The following is a 23,413-nucleotide window of genomic DNA, read 5'->3' as shown; positions in this document are numbered from 1 at the left end:
ATCTATTCTGCGAAGAGCTCAGATTAAGTAAATAAAGATAATTTCATTAAATACTTATCCTTTTGTTATATTAATATTAAAAAATATTGCTTTTTTTCACTCAACACTCAATGTAGTTCTTAATAATAAAATAATAATTAACCTATGATACTGTCAAAACCAGGTTATAAACTGCGAGCAGTAAACAACCATGGAGCATCGCTAGCGCAATCTTATGTCGACTGCGCCAACCGTACAAATTTTGAATTGTGCGCTTGCGCATTGGGGATTTGAGCGTTAACCAAGGAGACGTTTCTTAAATGAAAATTTTCCTATTTCGACTTTGCGTCGTAATAGCTCCGTTTCTAGAGCACGTAGCGCAAAAACAAAAACACTTTTATTATATAATTTAGACTCAAGCTATCGATTGAGTCTAGTAAAAACTCGATCTGTTCAGCGGATATATAAGAAATGAAAATATCAAGTACGCTCAACTATCCGACTCGCGTAAAGATACACGGAGCGCGTCTTGTTGCTTACGCGGACTTAGCACAAGACACTACCGTGTCTCTTGATTTGATATCGAGATGTGTAAAGTTGGCTGCGAATTTATCTCCAAAGATAAATTCCGCGAGCTACATTTCCAAATTAACGGAAACGAGTGAACATAATTATAGTGTATTTTCGAGTTTCGCGTGTGCTTGCTCCGATACAATGCTTGCAATTTTATATAAATTGGAGCATTTCGACGGCGACGCGAAATTGCTAAATCTTGCCGGCGAAATAATTAGTGCACGAAGAGCCTTGAGAGAAGATGAGAAATATGAAGAAGAGGAAGATGTAGGTGGACATGTAACCCATCTACTCCAAAACTACAGCAGGCTCCAGTCGACGGGTAATTATTTTACTTATTTTATTTATTTTTACTTTCGATGAAAAAATACGAAAAATCGCTATTATAAAGTTAAATATTTAACTAATATTACTAATTAATCACAGGAAACAATAATCCCGCGAGAACAGCGACCTGGTACGACCTTCGCGTAGACGCCGCGCTGAAGAAGAACCAGAGGCAGGTCCTTCACGTAAGTTTGCATGTAATAAAAACGTGTGCTAATTTTTCTCAGATAGATTGTTCGGTAGTAATAAAAATAATAATCAATACTAATAAAAATATTCTACATTTCAGGAAGACTGCGATTACTCGAGGAAAATCCGGCAATTCCCGTTGTCGTTCTTGATGACGACGACGACGACGACGGTGAAGAAAACATGGACGATGACGCTGCCAACATCACATAGGCAGTCAGCAGCCCCGATAGCGAAGTGTTCTCGCCAGGTAAGATAATGATGTAAAATTTATACTAAAACGAAAATCCGAATATAAAAGTATTTTTAAAACTTTTTTTAAATTTTGTTTCTATAATATTAAATATTCAAATCTTAAAATATTATTAGAATTTCTGCGAGAGATGGAGGAGCGCGAGAGAGTGGAGATTAATGAAAAAGAGCCAGAGGAGAGCGGGGAAGAAGAAGAAGAAGTGCAGGAAGAGGAAGAAGTGATAGTGGTGGAAGAAGAAGAAGAAAAAACAGAGAGAGAGAAAGAAGAGGGGGATGAAAAAGAAGAGGAAAATGTATACGCTCCCTCCAGAGAAGGTAACTTTATTAATTTATTTCTCGGTATATTTTTATGCTCGAATTTAATCCAACAAATTCTTAATTTTTCTTTAGAAACTCGTCGCTGGGGGATTAGCTATTCCCCAGAATATTAGTAACGGAATAAAAAACAACGAATATTGCTAAAAAGGTGAGTTATTTCGTTGTATTATAACATTCATAGTACGGATTACATTCGAGTATAAAAATATTAAAATAATAAAAATAGTATTTTATAATTTATACGATTTTTTATTTCTAACAGTGCAATACGGAGGTGGTGTTGACGACGAACAAAATTCAGCGCTCTCCCGCAGCAATGAGCGTTTCGCGAAATTCACGCATTAAATTCATGCGAATCGGGCGATTACGTAGGATTACGTTTGATTCACCGAATTTATCGCATGGTCCTGCGGGTATATCTTTTCGTCCGGCGCGTGATTTGAGTTATGAGGATATTTGGAGACTCGTGAGTTCGTTAGCTCAGAGCGCCGGTCTCGATATCGCTGACCAATTTAATATACGGGTTTATAATGTCTCGATGCCTTCAGGTCGCGGTCGCGTCGCGTTAACACGCGGGGATGTCGCGAAACGTTTGATAGTCGAAATTAATAATTCGGATAACCTGTGCTTCCCTCGCGCCCTCATAGTAGCTCAAACTTATAGCGAACGCGGTAATATTCGTACAGGTGAGCTGCATGAGAAATGGAACACGATAAGATATCCGCATTCTTCGTTACAACGCGAATGTGCATTGCAATTAACGAGAAATGCCGGTGTCGTAATACCGGAAGAGGGATGTGGGATTCGCGAAATCGAACGTTTCCAACGTTATTTCGCCGCCGACAATATCGCGATTGTTGTGTATAATTTTAATACTTTCGGTCGCGGCGAAAAACCGTTGTATGACAAAACCGAAATACTCGCTTCTCTCGGACGCGAGTCCTCGCGGCGATTAAATATCTTGTATTACGAGGATTCGCATCATTATAATCCTATTTTAAATTTAAAAGCCGCCGCTGGTACTCGCGATTATTGTGTAGCGTGTAATGTAGGCTTTCGAAATAATAGGCCTAATAGTCACCGGTGTTTAAATAAATGCCCGCGATGTTTATCCGTACCGCCGTGCGATTCCACTTACGCCGAAATAAAATGCGACGCGTGCAATCGGTTATTTTACAGTGCAGGGTGTTTCGAGCGTCATCGTAGCGAGAAATCGTACGACGGTAGAACACGCGCTAATGTTTGTGGCATCGTGCGATTTTGCGATAGTTGTGGTCGTATCGTTAAACCGAATTTAAAACACGAATGCGGCGTTTCTTATTGCAAATTATGCCGTTCACAACAACCGCGCAATCATATGTGTTATATGCAACCTCTTCGTCAACGTGGCGATATTTTCTCTGCCGGGCCATCTTCGTCAACGATGGTACCGGATGAGGTAGATATATCTAGTGTGAGAGAAGAAGAAGCACGGAACATATGTGATAACGCGGAAAAGAACGAACGTGCATATGAACGCGGAAAGGGACGTGTGGCATTCGTATTTTACGATTTCGAAACGCGACAGGACGAGACAGTCGAAGGAACGGGAAATATAAAAAAACATATTCCGACACTATGCATCGCGCAACAGATTTGCGAAGCATGCACGGGGGAAAATAACATGTCCGTGTGGTGTCGTTGGTGCGGAGTGCGAGAGTTTGTATTTCAACGCAATCCGGTTAAATAGTTTGTAGATTTCGTTACGCGTCCGGTAAAATATTTTAAACAAATAATTTGTATAGCGCATAATGCGAAAGCGTTCGACGCGCAATTTATTTTGAAATATATCGTGGAAAATTGCAGAGATATTGAAACGAAAGTAATTTTAAACGGCACCAAAATTATTCTTTTAATCGCGGGACATACAAAATTCATCGATAGCGTTAATTATATGCCGATGCGCTTATCCGAATTACCTAAGGCTTTCGGGCTAAAGGACACTGAGGATAAAGGCATTTTTCTGCATTTATTTAATACTATCGAAAATCAAACGTACGTCGGACCGTTACCTGATGTACGATATTATTCTCCAGATAGCATGAAATTGCAAGAACGCGAACGCTTTCTCACATGGCATACCGAAATGAGGGAAAAAAATACCGTGTTCGATTTCCAACGCGAGATAGTGCGTTATTGCCGTAACGATGTTGATATTCTTCGACGAGCGTGCGTAGCGTTTAGAAAAATTTTCCTAGATAGCGGAAATGTATGTCCGTTCGAGGAATGTACAACTATTGCTTCGACTTGCATGACGGTTTTCCGGAAAAACTTTTTGCAAGCCGAAACGATAGGCATCATTCCTACGGGGGGATACAGATGCGCGAGCAATCATTCGCGTAAAGCCTTACAATGGCTGATATGGATGGAGCGCCAACTCGACCGTCGTATAAATCATGCAGGGCGTGCGCGGGAATATCGCGCGATCGAGGGTACGCTCGTTACGGTTACTTCGAAACGTCTGTTGTGGGAAGGACGCAGCGTCACGTGTTGCAAATTCACGATTGCTTTTGGCACGGATGTCCGTCTTGTTTCCCTGTAAATCGGGATAAAGCGCTTTCGTCGGGGGAGGATCGCGAAGATACATTAAATTCGCGATATGAACGAACTCTCGCAGTTTCATGGCGACTTCGTCAGCGGGGATACATAGTGTCGGAAAAGTGGGAGTGCGCCTTCGACCAAGAAATGCGCGACAATCGCGTAATGTATGACTTTCTCGCGAACCATCCGATGGTAGAAACACCACCACTCGCGACGCGTTTTTCGGTGGGCATACGGGAAATATCGCAACTCAATACGAAGTCACGGGTACGGAGAAAATACGCTACGTCGACGTATGCTCTTTATACCCGTTTGTATTGAAGACGGGCGCTTTTCCGATCGGTCATCCGGAAATTTACGTCGGCGATGAATGCAGCACGTTAGTCGGAAGGTCGCCGAATTATAATTTCGACTTGGTCGAAGGCCTCATACGTTGTAGAGTACTCCCTCCTCATGATTTATTTCACCCCGTACTTCCGCATCGCGTGCGAGGAAAATTACTTTTCGCGTTATGTCGTAGTTGCTGCGAAACATTTTCTCAGACACCGTGCACCCATAATGATAGCGAGCGCGAATTCGAGAGTACCTGGGTAACCTGCAAATTACGCAAGACCGTCGAGAAAGGTTATCTCGTAACGTCAGTAAACGAAATTTGGCAATATAAAGTTAGCCAATACGATCGTATGTCGCGGCAGGATGGATTGTTCGCCGAATATATTAATACGTTTTTACAGCTTAAACAGGAAGCCAGTGGTTGGCCGAGCGAATGCGGGGAAAACGACGATGAGGCAAAAGAGCGATACTTGAAGGAATATGAAAAAACCGAAGGTATCGCTCTTGATAAGCGAAACATCGCGCGGAATCCCGGTTTACGCTCGGTTGCGAAACTGTGCTTAAATTCATTCTGGGGAAAATTCGGCCAACGATCCAATTTGCCGACTACCGAAATCGTAAAAATACAACAACGTTTCGCGACATTATTAACGAGCGTCGAATACGAGATAACCGATATATTACCCGTGAATGACGAGGTAATGTATGTTTCGTGGCGACTGCGACAAGAGGCTCTCGTTCTCTCGCCGATAACAAACGTCGTGATAGCCGCGTATACGACTGTACTAGCGCGTTTAAAATTGTACGAGTATCTAGAACGTTTAGATCGTCGTGCATTATATTATGATACGGATTCGTGTATTTTTATAAGCACCGGTGATTCGAACGAATACGTGCCGCCTACGGGAAATTTTCTAGGCGACATGACGGATGAGCTCGAAAGCTATATCGAGGCGTTCGTGTCCGGGGGCCCGAAATTTTACGCCTACATCGTGCGAACACCGGAGGGTAATACTCACGAAACTTGTAAAGATAAGGGTATTACTCTCAATTACGAGAACTCGCGGCGAATTAATTTTAATACTATAAAAAAGCTACTATTAGCGAGAGAAAAAGAGACACAAGATAACGAAGAAGAAAATAGCGAAACTTCGATAAATCTACGTTTTAATGCGATTCGACGTACGGCATTTCATGAAATTGTTACGCGAAGTGAAACAAAAATATGTCCGCCGGTATTAGTAAAGCGTAGATTTATCAATAACAGATATTCGCTATCATACGGATATGCGATGGTATAACAATATTCTTATTTCTTGTGCGTCTTTTTCTTTTTTAAATAAAAGTCGCGCATTTTCCGATTTTATTTTAAAAAATAGAATTATAAATATTGTAAGTAGCATAAGAAAAAAATGTAAAATTTATAACAATATAAATATAATTCTTCTTTGTATATATTTTTGTATATTAATAATAAGCAAATAATTTGATAAAAAAATGCCTGGTTTCAAAAAGTATTAATAAATGTGAAAATTTTTTATCTTAATTCGTGTTTAATACTTTTAGCTTTTCCCTTCTTCCTTTTTATAACACCCCACCTCGCGTTCGATCATCTGCATGTTCATCTTTAATTTTCCATTATTAGAATCCACTGAAACGCGATGTAGTCTCATTGTAATTATTGTCTCGTGCTGAGACTTTGTCTTTTCCGATAAAGCGCGTCATGAACCGTTCGAGCGGGAGGCTTGTTTCGATGTTCCATAGTGGGCCCGAGACGGAGTGGGGAGATAAAGATTGTTTCGTCGAGACCACGGTCTTACATACAGGTCTGGAAACTCAGGCCTTTTTTAGTGGTGGGGGAGGTCTCACTTAATGTGTCCGTTTTTCGACTAGAAGTCGCAATACGAGCGAGAGAGACAGAGATAGACGGCAGTAGTCGTTCTCTCTCTAACATACGTCTAAATGCGACTTCTAGATCGCAGCGAACCTAGCAGGCAAACTGTGAACTCCCGAAAAACGGACACACTAAGTGAGACCTCCCCCACCACCGGAGTTTCCAGACCTGTATGTAAGACCGTGGTCGAGACATATAGCGACTACCCTGAAAGTCGGTAGGTGAGGGTTCGTTCTGCTAAGACGTAGCGACTCAGGGTTAGGTAACGGGAATTTGACTTGGAGCCCTATACCGAACCAGAGCTGGAGTGGGAGGAAGATTGCTTCTTCGAGTCTAGTACCGTGGAGATAGGGAAATAAAAATTTGCTAAATCGGCGACATAGCCGGAGTCGATCAATCGCAGTTCTGGGCCACTATGGTGCAAGCCAATCAAAATCGAGACTTCCGGGAGGTGGGGTATTGTTTCTTCAGGTATTTAGCACCTAAACTAACTTCTCCATATCCTAGTCCACCAATCAGAACGCCTCCCTCCACTTCACCTGGCCACGCCCACGGCGCCAGGGGCCGAGTGGTGGGGGTTTGTTTTGACACACCATAGTGGCCCATATCTACTCTTATATGTTTGATTGTTTCCTCTCCTATTTTAACTCCTTGAGATATATTACCCTGAAAGTTATTGTAACTTGGTTGACCTTGGGATGGTTTCTTACAATACTTTTTGATATGTCCATATCCACCACAATTGTGACATTTTATTGATTTGTTGGACATAAATGCAGCTGTCTTCGTTGGCTCACTTTGATCTCAATCATTTTCCTTCTTTTTCTCAGAATCTATTTTCAAACTTGCCTTTACTTAATTCATGTCTAATGTTTCAATAGCTATATTTTCGAGTACGGTCACCACTGTCTCATATGATTTTGATAGTGCGAAGAGCAGTGTACAAATAGCATCCTCTTCTTTTATCTCTACACCTGATGATTTCAGTTGACACAAGACGTGGTCGAATTTTGATAGAAATTCTTGTAGTTTCTCTCCTTCATTCATTTTCATTGACATTAATTTTCTTCGTAAAAATAGTTTTCCAGATAAGCTTCTTCTCTCATAGATATCTTGTAAGCTTATCCATATATCATACGCTGTTTCTTTATCACGAATAATGTCTATTTGCATATCCTCTACACACTGTACAAGTATAGATTTATATTTATTTTCTTTCCTTTTAGCTTCTTCTTCCAATTGATCCGTTTCATAATTTTCAACTCTATATTTAACGGATATCATTTGTTCAACATTATGCTCAGTCAATATCATTTTAACTCGAAATTTCCATGCTTCATAATTATCACCATTTAATAGATCAATATTGTAATAATTAGTTTTATGCGTATTTTGGGCCATTTATAAATTAATATGCAGCTTGGACAAAAGACATAACCTCGTAATTACTTATCTCACTTTATTGCTGCAATCCTTTCACTGGGCCCATAAGCTGTTGTTTCTAAGGCTTATTCTTAATTATATATAACTTTACACAGTATATTTTCATTGAAATTAACTGTTTTATTAATCGTAATTATTATATATGATTATCTCTAACATGCATACGTCTCAACTTAAGCCTTATATCTAACTGTATCGATCTATCGACCACTTAAGTCAGAGAATGATATTATATTCTCTACAAATTCTATTGTTGTTATTCATCAACATATAATATTTAGTCGCATATATAATTTTAACTATAATTTAAACATATATACACACATATGTATATATGCAAATATAAAATTCACAAAAAGTGGGCACTCGTTAATCTTGTTGTATTATTGCTTTCTGCCACAAGAGGCCAAAAAGTATTTTCAGGTCGTATCTTGGCCGTTACAGTACGTTAAAGGAACAAGGATAGCATGATTATCGATCCTTTTCTGTCTTTCTTCTCTACGATGCGTCTGCGCCATAGATTTAAAGCAGTGCTGGGATTTACTTGCAACTTTCGGCCAGATTTCTTGGTTTACGTCTACTGTTCCCCTCTTACCGCTCGCACCGCTCGTAATTAAGGTGCGCTCAGGAACGTGAGCGTCACAAATGTAATGTGTCAATCTATCTATCTAAGTTCTCTTTATTGTTTATTAATAATAAAAATAATTATTCTATTATTAATTACATATATGTTCTGTAACAATTTAAAATATTTGTGTTTTAAACGTAATTAATAATAGAACAGTAGGCGTAAACTAAGAAATCTGGCCGAAAGTTGCAAGTAAATCCCAACACTGATTTAAAGAAATAGACTGCGCATCTCTATACAAAAGACTGTCTTAAACATTAGAAAGAGAGAACGATAGCGGTCGGACCTCTTTCTCTCTCGCACAATTGAAGGAGAGGGGATATCACGGCTGAAGGAGAATAAACAGAAAGGCGTATATCTCCTCTCCTTCAATTGTGCGAGAGAGAAAGAAATCCGACTGCTATCGCTCTCTCTTTCTAATGTTTAAGACAGTCTTTTGTATAGGGATGCGCAGTCTGTTTCTTTAAGTCTATATTCCATGCGAGCAATGTCCCAGACAGCACACAAATATCCGAAGGACATCCATATAAGACGACCATTGTCACGTCTCAGTGACCAACTTTTCCCCTAGATGCTTCAGTTCCAGAGAAAAGTGCGCTCTCTTTGTTTTCAAGGCAACCTGCTTACACCGGCTATACCTTGGGGATGCCGAGAGCGAGGATCTGACTTATCGATTACGGAAAAATGTAAGGGAGCCGCGAAACTCTATAATTGGATGACTATTGAAATATATATTTGTATATGCAAAAGGTATCTATTAAAATGGGATTTCGATATTTTCTATCAAATCCATTAGCTGATCGATATCGATATTACCCGCGATATATTGATCTATGAATTCCAAGAGTATATCGAGAATTCTCTCGAGTTTGCTCCTCATCTGTTAGGGCGAAAAAATCTTTATCGTTGCAAGAAGGCTTCATTGGAGAGTCTGTAAGTAACTCTCTATTTCACACTGATTCTCCGGAAGTTGGGATTTTAATTGAGTTATCAGATCTATTGAACTTAATGAAGGGTTTTCAATCGTATCTTTATTTTTTATAATTTCCAAATAGTAATTATAGAAAGAGTCAAATTCTACGTTTGAGGTAACTATTCGAAGAAATTTCTGTGAAGTAAAATTTTCCGGTAAGTAAAAGAGGAATTTAGCCCTAGCCTTTAAAGCGGAGACAAAACTTTCTGGAAGGAAGACCCTTGTTTCTGATTTGACAAGGATACGCTTTGAGTTTAATTCTAATCTCTTGATCCGACGGAATCGAGAAGCGTCACGATATTCACGGGTTATTTTTCCTGCTCTATGTCTTTTTCTTTTGAATTCTGACGATGGGGTTACCATTTAAAGAGATAATATTAATGTTAATATATATTTTTTCTGGTAGGTAGAATATAGTATTGGTTGAGGAAAGTGGTATTTTATTTGCTCTTATTATTATTTTTAACTGAATCAGCGTCAACGCACATTAGCACATAGTACGTTTATTCTTGTAATTTTGTTTTAGCTAAAACGTCAATGAAGGAATAATTCATAAGGATATGTGGATGTCTCCGGCATGACCGTGGATGCCCGGGGACGATGGAACTTGAGGGCAGAATAAAGTTACGATAGCGGAAATTGCGTATAAGGGTAGGGAACTTAGGATGCTTCCGGCATGACAGTGGATGCCCGGCAGCGACGGAAGAATGGGTGAATGGATAATAAATTCTGTGCACAGCACCGCGAAGATGCTATACCTATGTGTGGAAAGACGTTTTATTCTAGTAGCGACGTTAGAAATTTATGCAAATCCAAATATCGTTGGTATTTCAATGAAGCGTCGATTAAGCGAATTGGTTTAGGATGTCGGATGCCTCCGGCATGACAGTGGATGCCCGGAGACGATGGAAATCTGGTTTTGGGGTAAAAAGTGGTAATGAATTTTTAAGAATAAAAATTGGAGTGTGAGGAGTTCTCCGGCATGGCAGAGGATGCCTGGAGATGAAGGAATCTTCAGAGAAGGGATGCTGCGACGCTCAATTGATGAGGGCGATTTTGGAGTTCTAATTAATTTTTGCTTTGACGCTTATCAGAATAGAATAACAAGTTAAAACAAGTTGCGCTGGAATAAGAGGGAGGAATACTGCCAGCGACGTGCTAGTGCTTGACAGTATGCTTGTTATTTAATCCTCGATGTTTTGTTTCAGGAAATGTCGTGAATGCAAGGAAGGTGAATATTATCGCACGAAGACAAGCATAAAATGGGACAAAAATCTGGTACTTACCACTCAGATGTCGATTTCGGTTGGTCTCGATCGCCTTCGTCTAAGCAAGGTCTGGGAATCTCCAAGGATTGACACAGTGAATTTGCACAAGTATAACTTCTTTATTTGAATTTTACTGAACGATATAGCAGATTGATACAAAGTATTAAATTTTAGTTGTAATGAGTTAAAGAATAATAAAGAATAACGGCAAAGTGATCACGACTAACAGCGAGTCTGCTATACTGACTAATTATTAATGATAGAATGAACCGCTCGCGCCTAGAATCCGGGGTTTATATACTAGCGATTTCGTTGTTCCTTGCATGATCTCTAGCTGTAGGAATCCTCGAGTAAGGTGATCTCTACATCGGATTACATCGTTCTCGGAAGCACTACTGAATTACTTATCAATTGTTTTGACATAGATATCCTTTTCATAGAAGCGCGGCGGTGATCAAAGAGTAGTACGCGACTATTATCGGAAGTGTCGGTTGACATCTTCAAGAAGTCAATGTCCGATATGTTTATGACTTCCTCTTAGACCACCTCACATGTCAAAACTATGCGCTCTTAATTTAATATCTATCATTAGCGGTGTTAGGATTACGGAATCATTTTACATGTATAACTTCCTTTATATTTTAGAAAAGGTTCAGAAATTTACGGCTCAAGTTAGAATAGATTAATTTTAAGTTGTAGCATATAGAGAAAGTTATTTCCACTGGTTATGATCCCATAATGAATTTTTAAATAAAGCATTTCAAAGTGTTTAAATATATTTGTATTTATTCATATTTAAGATCAATTCAACAGTCCCTTTGAAATACCTTACTTGTTATTGCTTAAATTATATGTTTTCGGTCGCGTTTGTTAAAATCTAAATTCGAATTTTAGCGCGTATATAAAGTCCTCATTATACATTAATTGAGGGAGTATTTATTTAAGTAGCGGGCTAAATAACCGTGTAGAATAAAACGGTAAGCAAATATTATAATTGATATTTTAAGCGTTAGAATTCGTATGCGCATATATTAGAATGAAAATTAATAGTAATATAATTGATAATAGTGAGTAAAATTGAATTACGAATAATAGAATTGAATATTCATTCTTATTCCATGGATATAGCAAAGAAATAAGATGGGTAAGCGAATTGTAACTAAATCTAGTAATTTTAAGATGGCGGGACGTCACACCATTAAGGATATTAAGGATATCCACAGATGATTCGTTTTACGTTCTTCGGACATTCAATGGACGTCCGTGGTATATCTGTTTATGAAATTGGTGGACATGCTTTAATCCCTAAATGATAATATAATTTATCTATTTCATATAAAATTTTACATAAAAATTTTATTTATAATTTATACTTGCATATTGCACTTTACATTTTAAATAGGTAATGAACGGATTATTTTCGTTTATTCGTCGGACATTTACTTGTCCGACTTATAAAATCAATTTAATATCTGAAACTCGTGCATTTAGATCAGAAATTAAATTGAACAGTATATTTTTAATCTTATTTGATACCTTTTGCAAACTTCATATAATTCTCATAACTAAAACTTAAATACGAGAAAGTTAGCGCATCGTACGTCGCGTAGCGGTAAACGAACAAACTAACATATCCTTGCGTGCTCGCGTGAAACTTTGACGTCCAAGACCGGACAGTAGGTGTATAGGGAGAGTTCTAACTCAGGTCCTCTCAGGGGAAGTGAGGTGCGAGGGGGATTTCGGAGGCGCAGGGGAATGACGTCACGCGGGACGGAGGGGATTTCGAAGGCGCGGGGGCTGCGGGGCGAGGGACGCATGTTGGATGTTTTATCGCAAGTATAAGCAATATTGTATTACACGTCTGGTTGATAAACAATATAAACAGTATTACATATGCCGATGTCCGGTTTATAAACAATATAAACAGCTGCATTCCTTTGAAAGACAACGCGTACGAAAGAGAGAGAACGATAATATCGCGAAGAGACCGCGTGCGAGAGAGAGGGAACGATAGCGCGAAGAGACCGAGTGCGAGAGAGAGGGAACGATAGCGCGAAGAAAACGCGTACGAGAGAGAGAACGATAGCGCAAGACAACGCGTACGAAAGGGAGGGAACGATAACGCGAAGAGAACGCGTACGAAAGAGATAGAACGATAAGTCGAGATGATTGCGTACGAGAGAGAGAGAACGATAAAGACTTATAATTAGCGCGAGAGAAATAGCGCAAAGGATGGAAATATGTGCGAAGAAATTACGTCATGATTTAGTAAACTTAAAACTCTTTATTCTTGTTTTAAATATTTTTTTACGTACTATGTGGACTAAAAACTAAAGCTGCCAGCTCGCAATCGACGAGTTGATGCTTGTTGAAAGCGTCACTCGCGCGTTTTACATTTGATACTTCTTTCGGATTTATTACAGTGGACGCGATATTGGAGAATTGCGTAAACTTGACATCAACTGTTTCGATAATTTTATCCAATCAATCAAAAGTTACATCTATGCATTGATCGAGATCGAACATCAAGAGACACGGTAGTGTCTTTGCTAAGTCCCAGCGTAAGCAAAAAAATGCACTCCGTGTATTATTACGCGAGTCGGATTGAGAGTATAACTCGATATTTTTATTTCTCATATAACCGCTCAACGGATCGAGTTCTTAGTAGAATTAATCGATAGCTTGGGTTTAAATTAAATAATAAAAGTGTTTTTATTTTTGCGCTACGTGCTCTGTAAACGGAGATATCATGATGCAAAGTCTGAAATGTGAAAATTTCGATTAAGAAACGTCGTCATGGTCATCGTCAACTCCTCTTAACGTAACAAAGAATATACAGAAATACGTTTCCAACGTCTGCCACAAGAATGCGCTAGCAGTGATTCACGCGACGCAGCGTTAGTAGCGCCAGAGAGAAGAATGAGAGGTGTCACGGCCCGCTTTTAGGTGATCCCTGAAAGCGATACGCCCTCTGTGGACCTTGAAAACGTGCACCTAAACTACGAAGCCAAGGTGCACGAATGTTCTCAGAGGGTAACATATAAGGTGCACAATTTCTGGTTCTGTTCCGTGCTATGTGCACAAAATGTCGGTAGCACCAGTGCTGTATAGCAAGGTGCTCACGTATATCAAATAAATTTTAATATAAATGAGAAATGACGAATTTGCGATCCTCTCTCTCTCTCTCTATATATATATATATATATATATTTTTTTTTTTTTTTTTATTATATGAATGCAATGAGCAGCGACATATTGTTTAAGAACAATCATGTTTTCTTTACATTAACTGATTCCTCTTATTATTCTGTGCATAAAATTATTAAAGTAAAATAATTGAAAAATGAACATTTTATCAGATATTTTATAATTTATATAAAATTATGTCAACTTAAAGAATCAAATATCTCGTTAACTATTCAATGTGTGTGTGTGTGTGTGTGTGTGTAGCGTACACGGGAGTTATGTGAGCAAGCGAGAAGGTAATAAGAGAGAGCAAAATGGCAATAAGAGTGAGCGAGATAGCAATAGCACGAGCAACGAAGACTCGGAAATCGAGTGTTTCTTGCAGCCTGGCATACTATTTCTCTCTCGCTCGCTCCTATTACTATCTCGCTCGCTTCTGTTATTGTTTCACTCGCTCTTACGTACTCATGTATTGTCATGCTCATCTCGTTATCAAATCTGCCGCTGGCAAGCGGCCGATGACAAATTATGACAAATAAATAAGTTAATTATTTTAAGATATATTTATAAGGGTAAGGGAGTAATTTTAATGGAATAATGAAAATTTTGCGATTAAAATAACATCAAACACGGTATCAATCGGATAAACGTAGTTAAATATATAATCAAAATTTTTATTATCAGACCAATTAAAAATTATCCGATTTACGTCGTGTTTGATATCATTTTAATCGCAAAAATCTCAATAATTCATTAAAATTACTTTCAAATGAATAAAATAAAAAATAGGAGTTTCAGTTTTTATTTTATAAGATGTTTACATTCGCGAGGAAGCCGAGTCCGCTTATCTTTACGACCTGTCAAGTGCGAGAGCGACAGCGAAACCGCGAGTCGAGAGCGAGCGAGATGACCTATCATCAAAGAATTCTGAAGTCTCTTACAATCGGCTTCTTCACTTCCTCTATCCATTCGCAATTTACGAGATTATAAAGTAAAAACTGAAACTTTTATTTTTTATTTTATCGATATGAAAGTAATTTTAATGAATTATTGAGATTTTTGCGATTAAAATGATATCAAACACGACGTAAATCGGATAATTTTTAATTAGTCTGATAATAAAAATTTTGAATATATATTTAACTACATTTATCCGATTGATACCGTGTTTGATGTTATTTTAATCGCAAAATTTTCATTATCCCATTAAAATTACTCGCATATCCTTATAAATATATCTTAAAATGATTAACTTATTTATTTGTTACAATTTGTCATCGGCCGCTTGCCAGCGGCAGGCTTGATAACGAGATGAACATGACAGTATATGAGTACGTAAGAGCGAGTGAAACAATAACAGAAGTGAGCTTACTTTTTGAGTTATGAGGCTTGAAATAATTTCTTAATTTTACATAAACCGTAAAATATCTTGTAAAATATTCATTTTTCGATTACCTTACCTTAATAGTTTTATGTACAAAATAATGAGAGGAATCAATTGGTGTAAAGAAAACACATAGTTGTTTCGAAGAAAAAATATGTAATTTGCAATTAACAATTCCACATTTTTTCTTAAAAACAACTATGTGTTTTCTTTACACCAATTGATTCCTCTCATTATTTTGTACATAAAAGTATTAAGGTAAGATAATCGAAAAATGAATATTTTACAAGATATTTTACGGTTTATGTAAAATTAAGAAATTATTTCAAGCATCATAACTCAAAAAGTACTTAACGGAAAGGTACTTAATTATAGTGTTTTGGAAAGCTCTCGAAATAAGCTACAAGAATGTACAAAAATATATAGGGTATTCCATTTAAAAAAATTGAAGTGACCTTCACGTGACCTTCAAATGACTCTTCAAGGTCAAACCAATGATACCATCTTATGGCCCCCTCGAAACCATACAACTTTTGTCTAAAACATTTTTCTCTATCTTGCTTATTTTTCGAGTTATTTGGCTGCCTAAGTTAAAATGGGTCACCCTGTATATTCAACATTTTTATTATCAGACTAATTAAAAATTATCCGATTTACGTCGTGTTTGATATCATTTTAATCGCAAAAATCTCAATAATTCATTAAAATTACTTTCATATCGATAAAATAAAAAATAAAAGTTTCAGTTTTTACTTTATAATCTCGTAAATTGCGAATGGATAGAGGAAGTGAAGAAGCCGATTGTAAGAGACTTCGGAATTCTTTGATGATAGGTCATCTCGCTCGCTCTCGACTCGCGGTTTCGCTGTCGCTCTCGCACTTGACAGGTCGTAAAGATAAGCGGACTCGGCTTCCTCGCGAATGTAAACATCTTATAAAATAAAAACTGAAACTCCTATTTTTTATTTTATTCATTTGAAAGTAATTTTAATGAATTATTGAGATTTTTGCGATTAAAATGATATCAAACACGACGTAAATCGGATAATTTTTAATTGGTCTGATAATAAAAATTTTGATTATATATTTAACTACGTTTATCCGATTGATACCGTGTTTGATGTTATTTTAATCGCAAAATTTTCATTATTCCATTAAAATTACTCCCTTACCCTTATAAATATATCTTAAAATAATTAACTTATTTATTTGTCATAATTTGTCATCGGCCGCTTGCCAGCGGCAGATTTGATAACGAGATGAGCATGACAATACATGAGTACGTAAGAGCGAGTGAAACAATAACAGAAGCGAGCGAGATAGTAATAGGAGCGAGCGAGAGAGAAATAGTATGGCAGGCTGCAAGAAACACTCGATTTCCGAGTCTTCATTGCTCGTGCTATTGCTATCTCGCTCACTCTTATTGCCATTTTGCTCTCTCTTATTACCTTCTCGCTTGCTCACATAACTCCCGTGTACGCTACACACACACACACACACACACACACACATTGAATAGTTAACGAGATATTTGATTCTTTAAGTTGACATAATTTTATATAAATTATAAAATATCTGATAAAATGTTCATTTTTCAATTATTTTACTTTAATAATTTTATGCACAGAATAATAAGAGGAATCAGTTAATGTAAAGAAAACATGATTGTTCTTAAACAATATGTCGCTGCTCATTGCATTCATATAATAAAAAAAAAAAAAAAAAAAAATATATATATATATAGAGAGAGAGAGAGAGAGAGGATCGCAAATTCGTCATTTCTCATTTATATTAAAATTTATTTGATATACGTGAGCACCTTGCTATACAGCACTGGTGCTACCGACATTTTGTGCACATAGCACGGAACAGAACCAGAAATTGTGCACCTTATATGTTACCCTCTGAGAACATTCGTGCACCTTGGCTTCGTAGTTTAGGTGCACGTTTTCAAGGTCCACAGAGGGCGTATCGCTTTCAGGGATCACCTAAAAGCGGGCCGTGACACCTCTCATTCTTCTCTCTGATGTTGTAAAAGGTTAAGTGTGTCACTTCAGGTAATTATATAAAATAATAATATACATATAACATTTATATATTTAGATTAGATTGTATCTATATTATTATTTCAGATTATATATATATATATATATATATTTATATATATATATATCAAGAGACACGGTAGTGTCTACTTCACTACAGCTATAACATGGACGTGGACACAGCGAGTGACAATACATCTATCGACGACAAGATAGATGACTTTTGCGAAAATCCGACGCGGAATGCATTAACGGAAGGTCTTATGAGTCTCTTGAAACCTACGGTGGATCAACTGGACGAGAGAATTCGCGCCACAAGGTGACGTCAAGTTTTCTGTTCAGCGCGCATGCAATAATAGTAACATTTATTTTTCGCGTTTCTTCTTGCAAATTTACGTATATTTATTATTCTTATATTTCTTTCACAGTACGTACTATTTATTGCAAAATATATGTTTATTCATCGAATTGTAACGATAAAAAATTGCGATTTACTTACACAAGCAACATATATATCTTATTGTTACCTATTTTACAAGAATTCTTGAGCATTTTGAAAATCATTTTCAATTTTCATATATAATTATTGGAATGTTATAAAAAATTGTGCTTCTATCATGTACTACAAGTTGCGTACAAAAGTTGCGAAGAGTATTATTTTTTATGCATAACTATTCTCTTTGTTATAGGATATGTCAAATAGAGCCGAAGCAGCGGATTGTTATTACTTAACATTGATTACTTTGCAAGTTTTATAAAAAAAATTTCTTACAATTTTCACCATAAATTATGGAAACTCCAGTAGTTAATTTATCAGATGAAGAACTCAAGACAGTTTATGATCCTTCTGAGGATTCGTATCTTTTAATAGATGCTTTGGAAGAAGATTTAGACATTCTGCATGCGATGAAACCTGTGATTTGTTTAGAAATAGGTAGTGGTTCTGGTATAGTCATCACAGCTCTAGCAATGGCATTGAAAAAATATAATGCTCATTTTATTGCAATTGATATAATCATTATAACATAGAATATTGAAATTCAAAATTTCAAAATTAAAAATAATTTATGCTTTGCGAAAGAAAATTAAAAATGAAAAGTAGTTTATGCAAAAGCATAGAAAGAAAAAATGAATACTCTATGCTATGATGATATTACATACACACACGCACACGCATGTACACATATACAAACATATTTTTATATCATCATAACGTAGAATATTTAAATTTTCAAAATTAAAAATAGCTTATGCTTTGCAAAAGGAAATGAAAAATAAAAAGTAGTTTATGCAAAGCATAGAAAGAAAAAACAAAAAGACACATTTATAAAAAATATTCTATGTATGATGATACACACACACACACGCACAGACGCACACGCACAAACTAATCATGGAAGAAGTAATGGAGTCAGTAATTGAATTATCGTCATCGTTACATGTTGAGGCTGAAGCGATTTTAAAAGAAATCATCATAACATAGAATTTTTAAATTTCAAAATTAAAAGTAGCTTATGCTTTGCAAAAGAAAATTAAAAATAAAAAGTAGTTTATGCAAAGCATAGAAAGAAAAAACGAAAAAACACATTTATAAAAAAAAATATTCTATGTTATGATGATGTACACACACACACACACACACATATACACACGCGCACACACACACAAACATATTTTTATATCATCATAACATAGAGTATTGAGATTCAAAATTTCAAAATTAAAAATAACATGCTTTGCAAAAGAAAATTAAAAATGAAAAAAATGAAAAGTAGTTTATGCAAAAGCATAGAAAGAAAAAATAAATACTCTATGCTATGATGATATTACATACACACACGCACATGCATGTACACATATACAAACATATTTTTATATCATCATAACGTAGAATATTTAAATTTTCAAAATTAAAAATAGCTTATGCTTTGCAAAAGGAAATGAAAAATAAAAAGTAGTTTGTGCAAAGCATAGAAAGAAAAAACAAAAAGACACATTTATAAAAAATATTCTATGTTATGATGATACACACACACACGCACACGCATACACATTTAAATATTAATAAAAATTAAAAATATTATTTCTATAACGGGCTGAGGTTCTTGGATTGGAACTTCGGCCTCGACCTCGTCCTCTCGACCGTCCCGCTCTAGCCCATCGTGCACGCGGTTGTTCTACAATAAAAGAAATATTTTAATGTTATTTTATTTGAATATAATATTTAAAGAAGAACTGCACGGATTAACTATATTGAAAGTTAATAAATCTAATTTTAATATATGTACATTCAGATTCATGAATTTAACATTACGCAAAATACTTTTAGCCTTTTAAAATATAAAAATAATTATTTGTGAATTAAAAATTTCTTTTGTAAAATATAATTTATACGACACAAAAATTCATGAAAATAAAAATTTTAATTCTATAGAAGGCTAAAAATACTTTGGGCAATGTTAAATTCATAAATCTGAAAATGTAATAGATTTATTAACTTTTAACATAGCTGATTCATTTAGCTGATTCCTTTATAATTAACGTGCCAATTATATAATTCAAAATTATTTACCTCTTACTTGCCCCGCTGTCGTTATCGGTGACGACGGCGGCGGTGGCAGCGGTGACGACGCTGACGGCGATGGCAGCGGTGACGACGTTGACGGCGGCAGTGGCGGTGGTAGTGATGCCATCGTTGGTGGCGGCGATTCTTTTTGTGTTTCCATTAATTTTTGTGTTTCCATTAATTTTTGTATTTTTTTTTAAGTATTATATTTTCTTTTAAAGCCGCTTCAGCCTCAACACGTAAAAAGGACGACAATTCAATTTCTGGCTCCATTTCTTCCATATTGTAGGTTCTGAAAGAATGGAAACATATAAAATATATATTATAAAATATGTTTAGAAATGATAGTAAAAATGATAGATAATAAATGATTAATCTTCATTTTAATCTTTTATTGTAATGCATATATGTATTGTGTGTGCAACACAAATATGAATTACAATAAAAAATAAGTAATTACAATAAGTGAATTACAATAAAAATAGTAAAATAAATTTTTATTCCCTTGTTATCTATCATTTCTTACGCATATGTATTAATAATATAATGTGTTACACTTACTTTTTAGGATTTTCTTCATTTTCCTTTTCGTTAGATCTGAAAATAGAAATGTATAAAATATATTGTACAATATAAAATATTTTTATATTATGTATTACAATAAAAGATTAAAATAAAAATTAATTCTTTGTCATCTATTTTTATTATATATTTCTATATTTTTATTATATATATGTATTACAATATGTATTACAATAAAGTGTTAAAATAAAAGTTAACCAAGTATTGTGTGTGCAATACATATGCATTATAATAAAAGATTAAGATAATAAAATATTAAAATAGATTATAAAACATTTTTATAATGAAATAATAGATTGTTATCTATCATTTCTATAAAAAATTTTATAATATTTTATTATTTTATATATTTTATTATTTTAATCCTTATTGTAATGCATATGAGTTGCACACACAATACTTGGTTAACCTTTATTTTAATCTTTTATTGTAATACATATATATGTGTTATACGCAGAAGTACATATAGTTACGTATCGCAACAACTAATGGTTAGTTTTAATTTTAATGGTCTATTTTAATTTTTTATTATAATGCATTTGTATTGCGCATGCAACATATAGTAATATATATGTATTATAACAATCATTAGTTATTGCGATGAGTAATTATATGTATTTGTATGTATAATACATATATGAATTATAATAAGACATTTAAATAAAAGTTAAACAGTATCATGCGTGAAACATATATAATAGAAGATTATAATAAAAGATTGAAATAAAATATATAAAATAATAAATTATATTATAAAATATCTTTATAGATATTATTAATAATCATTGCTTACCTTTTGTGAGTTTCATTATCATTAATTGTTGCTGGTTCTTTTTCGTTTCTGGAACTGTAAATGTATAATATAAGTTATAAAATATTTGTATAAAAATGATAGAAAACCCTTTCGATCAGTCCCATATAAAAGAATGTTGTAATGTATCAACAATAATTTCGTGAAGACTGCTTCATATTCTGCATTATTTATGAACTGTGAAAAAATATTTAGGTAAGTTGCCAACACTACCGTGTCTCTTGATAATTTGTCTTTATTTTCCTTACTATTAAAAATAGAATTAAATAACTCACTTTTTCTCCGTTCCATTTATATATTCAATGATGAATTAGATAAGCAAAGCAACGATTATTCATTAATGGATTTATAAGTATTAATTGTGAATAATAAATGTAGATTTCTAATGACATATTGATTTGTAATTATCCGTTATTTTTGCAATAAGAATAGCAAAGAAGTTTGAAGGATCTGAATATCTATATAGTAAGCAAAGAGGAACGTCGAATTTTAATGAAATATGACGGGGGTGATGGCGGGTTCTTTGCTCATTTATTTAAAGATGTTTAACATATAGTACAAAAAAGAGTGATATCCCTAAAAAAATTACCCTTTTAAAAAAAAGGTAAAAAAAGGTGCTAAGTCCGCGTAAAAAACAGTATATGTATTTGCAAAATAGTGTATTATTAACTGTAAAAAACTATTGTAAAAAACCTGTCTCCAAAATAGTGTTATTTTAAAACTGTAAAAAACTACTGTAAAAAACCTATCTTCAAAATAGGATTATTTTAATCTACAAAATAGTTATTTTAATCTGCACAAAATAGTGTTATTTTAAACCGTAAAAAATTGTTCTACAAATTATTTTAATTTTGTGTAAAATTGTATATCCTACAAAAATAATGATATCAAAAAAATTGCGCGAAGTGAAAATAAAAACTTATAAAAATATTTTAACCAAAAAAAGTTATACAAAATAGTTGTTTTAATTTTCTACATTATATCCTAGAAAAATGATGATATCCAAAAATTACGCTAATTGAAAATGAAAACTTAAAATATTTTAACTAAAAAAAATTGTACAAAATAATTGTTTTAATTTCCTACAAATAATATTAAAAAGTTGCGCCAACTGAATAAAAATTTTCACTATAAAATATACATTTCTTTTTTATTTCCAATATTAAAAGAAAAATGATATTAAATGAATTGTAATATATCTATTATAAAAAATCGTTGAAAATATGAACAATCATATACATTGCAATAATCATATGCATATATCCTGAAAAGTTTAATTAAAAAAAAAAAAAAAGGAAATGATAATACAAAATACAAAATTAAAAATTATTAAAAAAATTAAAAATTAGAAATTAATAAAAAAAAAAAAATTTATATAAAAATTAAAAATTAATACATATAAAAAAATTTTAGTTAAAAAACTTAGCGCTGCTACGTTGAATAATGTGCTAATGAAATTAGCAGCGCTAAGTTTTTTAACTAAAATTTTTTTATATATATTAATTTTTAATTTTTATATAAATTTTTATTTTTTTTTTTTATTAATTTCTAATTTTTAATTTTTTTAATAATTTTTAATTTTGTATTTTGTATTATCATTTCCTTTTTTTTTTTTTTTAATTAAACTTTTCAGGATATATGCATATGATTATTGCAATGTATATGATTGTTCATATTTTCAACGATTTTTTATAATAGATATATTACAATTCATTTAATATCATTTTTCTTTTAATATTGGAAATAAAAAAGAAATGTATATTTTATAGTGAAAATTTTTATTCAGTTGGCGCAACTTTTTAATATTATTTGTAGGAAATTAAAACAATTATTTTGTACAATTTTTTTTAGTTAAAATATTTTAAGTTTTCATTTTCAATTAGCGTAATTTTTGGATATCATCATTTTTCTAGGATATAATGTAGAAAATTAAAACAACTATTTTGTATAACTTTTTTTGGTTAAAATATTTTTATAAGTTTTTATTTTCACTTCGCGCAATTTTTTTGATATCATTATTTTTGTAGGATATACAATTTTACACAAAATTAAAATAATTTGTAGAACAATTTTTTACGGTTT

General features: G+C 34.2%; 2 protein-coding genes and 2 long non-coding RNA genes across 6 annotated transcripts; 3 read left to right on the top strand and 1 right to left on the bottom strand.

Annotated features, from left to right (window-relative positions):
* The first annotated feature begins 693 nt into the window (after positions 1–693).
* On the top strand, positions 694–5,852 carry LOC145973765 (uncharacterized). The gene is made up of 4 exons (XM_083103341.1): positions 694–874; positions 979–1,064; positions 1,169–1,318; positions 4,542–5,852. The coding sequence occupies exons 1-4, from the start codon at positions 694–696 to the stop codon at positions 5,850–5,852; spliced, it is 1,728 nt and encodes a 575-aa protein (XP_082959467.1).
* Positions 5,853–9,108: 3,256 nt separating this feature from the next.
* Positions 9,109–10,973, top strand: LOC145973340 (uncharacterized). Of its 3 annotated transcripts, XR_014439411.1 has the most exons (4): positions 9,209–9,449; positions 10,016–10,200; positions 10,698–10,865; positions 10,932–10,973. It is a non-coding gene; the product is annotated as an uncharacterized LOC145973340 (long non-coding RNA). The 3 variants fall into 3 exon arrangements; XR_014439413.1 differs by lacking the exons at positions 9,209–9,449; positions 10,016–10,200 and adding an exon at positions 9,109–9,202 and having other exon boundaries at positions 10,698–10,973; XR_014439412.1 differs by lacking the exon at positions 10,016–10,200 and having other exon boundaries at positions 10,698–10,973.
* A 6,316-nt stretch (positions 10,974–17,289) lies between these two features.
* LOC145973084 (SNAPIN protein homolog) lies at positions 17,290–20,622 on the top strand. Its single transcript, XM_083102262.1, has 3 exons — positions 17,290–17,384; positions 17,460–17,691; positions 18,062–20,622. Exons 2-3 carry the CDS (start codon positions 17,540–17,542, stop codon positions 18,102–18,104), a joined length of 195 nt encoding a protein of 64 aa, XP_082958388.1. The 5' UTR covers positions 17,290–17,384; positions 17,460–17,539; the 3' UTR covers positions 18,105–20,622.
* Positions 20,431–21,650, bottom strand: LOC145973085 (uncharacterized). Its single transcript, XR_014439357.1, has 2 exons — positions 21,314–21,650; positions 20,431–20,535 (listed from the first exon to the last, which is right to left on the bottom strand). It is a non-coding gene; the product is annotated as an uncharacterized LOC145973085 (long non-coding RNA).
* Positions 21,651–23,413: the final 1,763 nt, after the last annotated feature.

Source organism: Camponotus vicinus, unplaced genomic scaffold (genome assembly GCF_025532165.1).
Source record: "Camponotus vicinus isolate PSW18456_S1 unplaced genomic scaffold, iyCamVici1.0 SCAF_6, whole genome shotgun sequence".
Classification (NCBI taxonomy): Eukaryota; Metazoa; Arthropoda; class Insecta; order Hymenoptera; family Formicidae; genus Camponotus; species Camponotus vicinus.
This window is presented reverse-complemented; position numbering and strand designations above follow the sequence as displayed.

Bases quoted from the DNA above. Each gene is read 5' to 3' on its own strand.
- LOC145973765 (XM_083103341.1), top strand. From the start codon at position 694: ATGCTTGCAATTTTATATAAATTGGAGCATTTCGACGGCGACGCGAAA. The intron at 875-978 runs GTAATTATTTTA...AATTAATCACAG, and splicing joins CAGCAGGCTCCAGTCGACGG to GAAACAATAATCCCGCGAGA. The intron at 1,319-4,541 runs GTAAGATAATGA...TTTGTATTGAAG, and splicing joins TAGCGAAGTGTTCTCGCCAG to ACGGGCGCTTTTCCGATCGG.
- LOC145973084 (XM_083102262.1), top strand. From the start codon at position 17,540: ATGGACGTGGACACAGCGAGTGACAATACATCTATCGACGACAAGATA. The intron at 17,692-18,061 runs GTGACGTCAAGT...TCTTTGTTATAG, and splicing joins GAGAGAATTCGCGCCACAAG to GATATGTCAAATAGAGCCGA.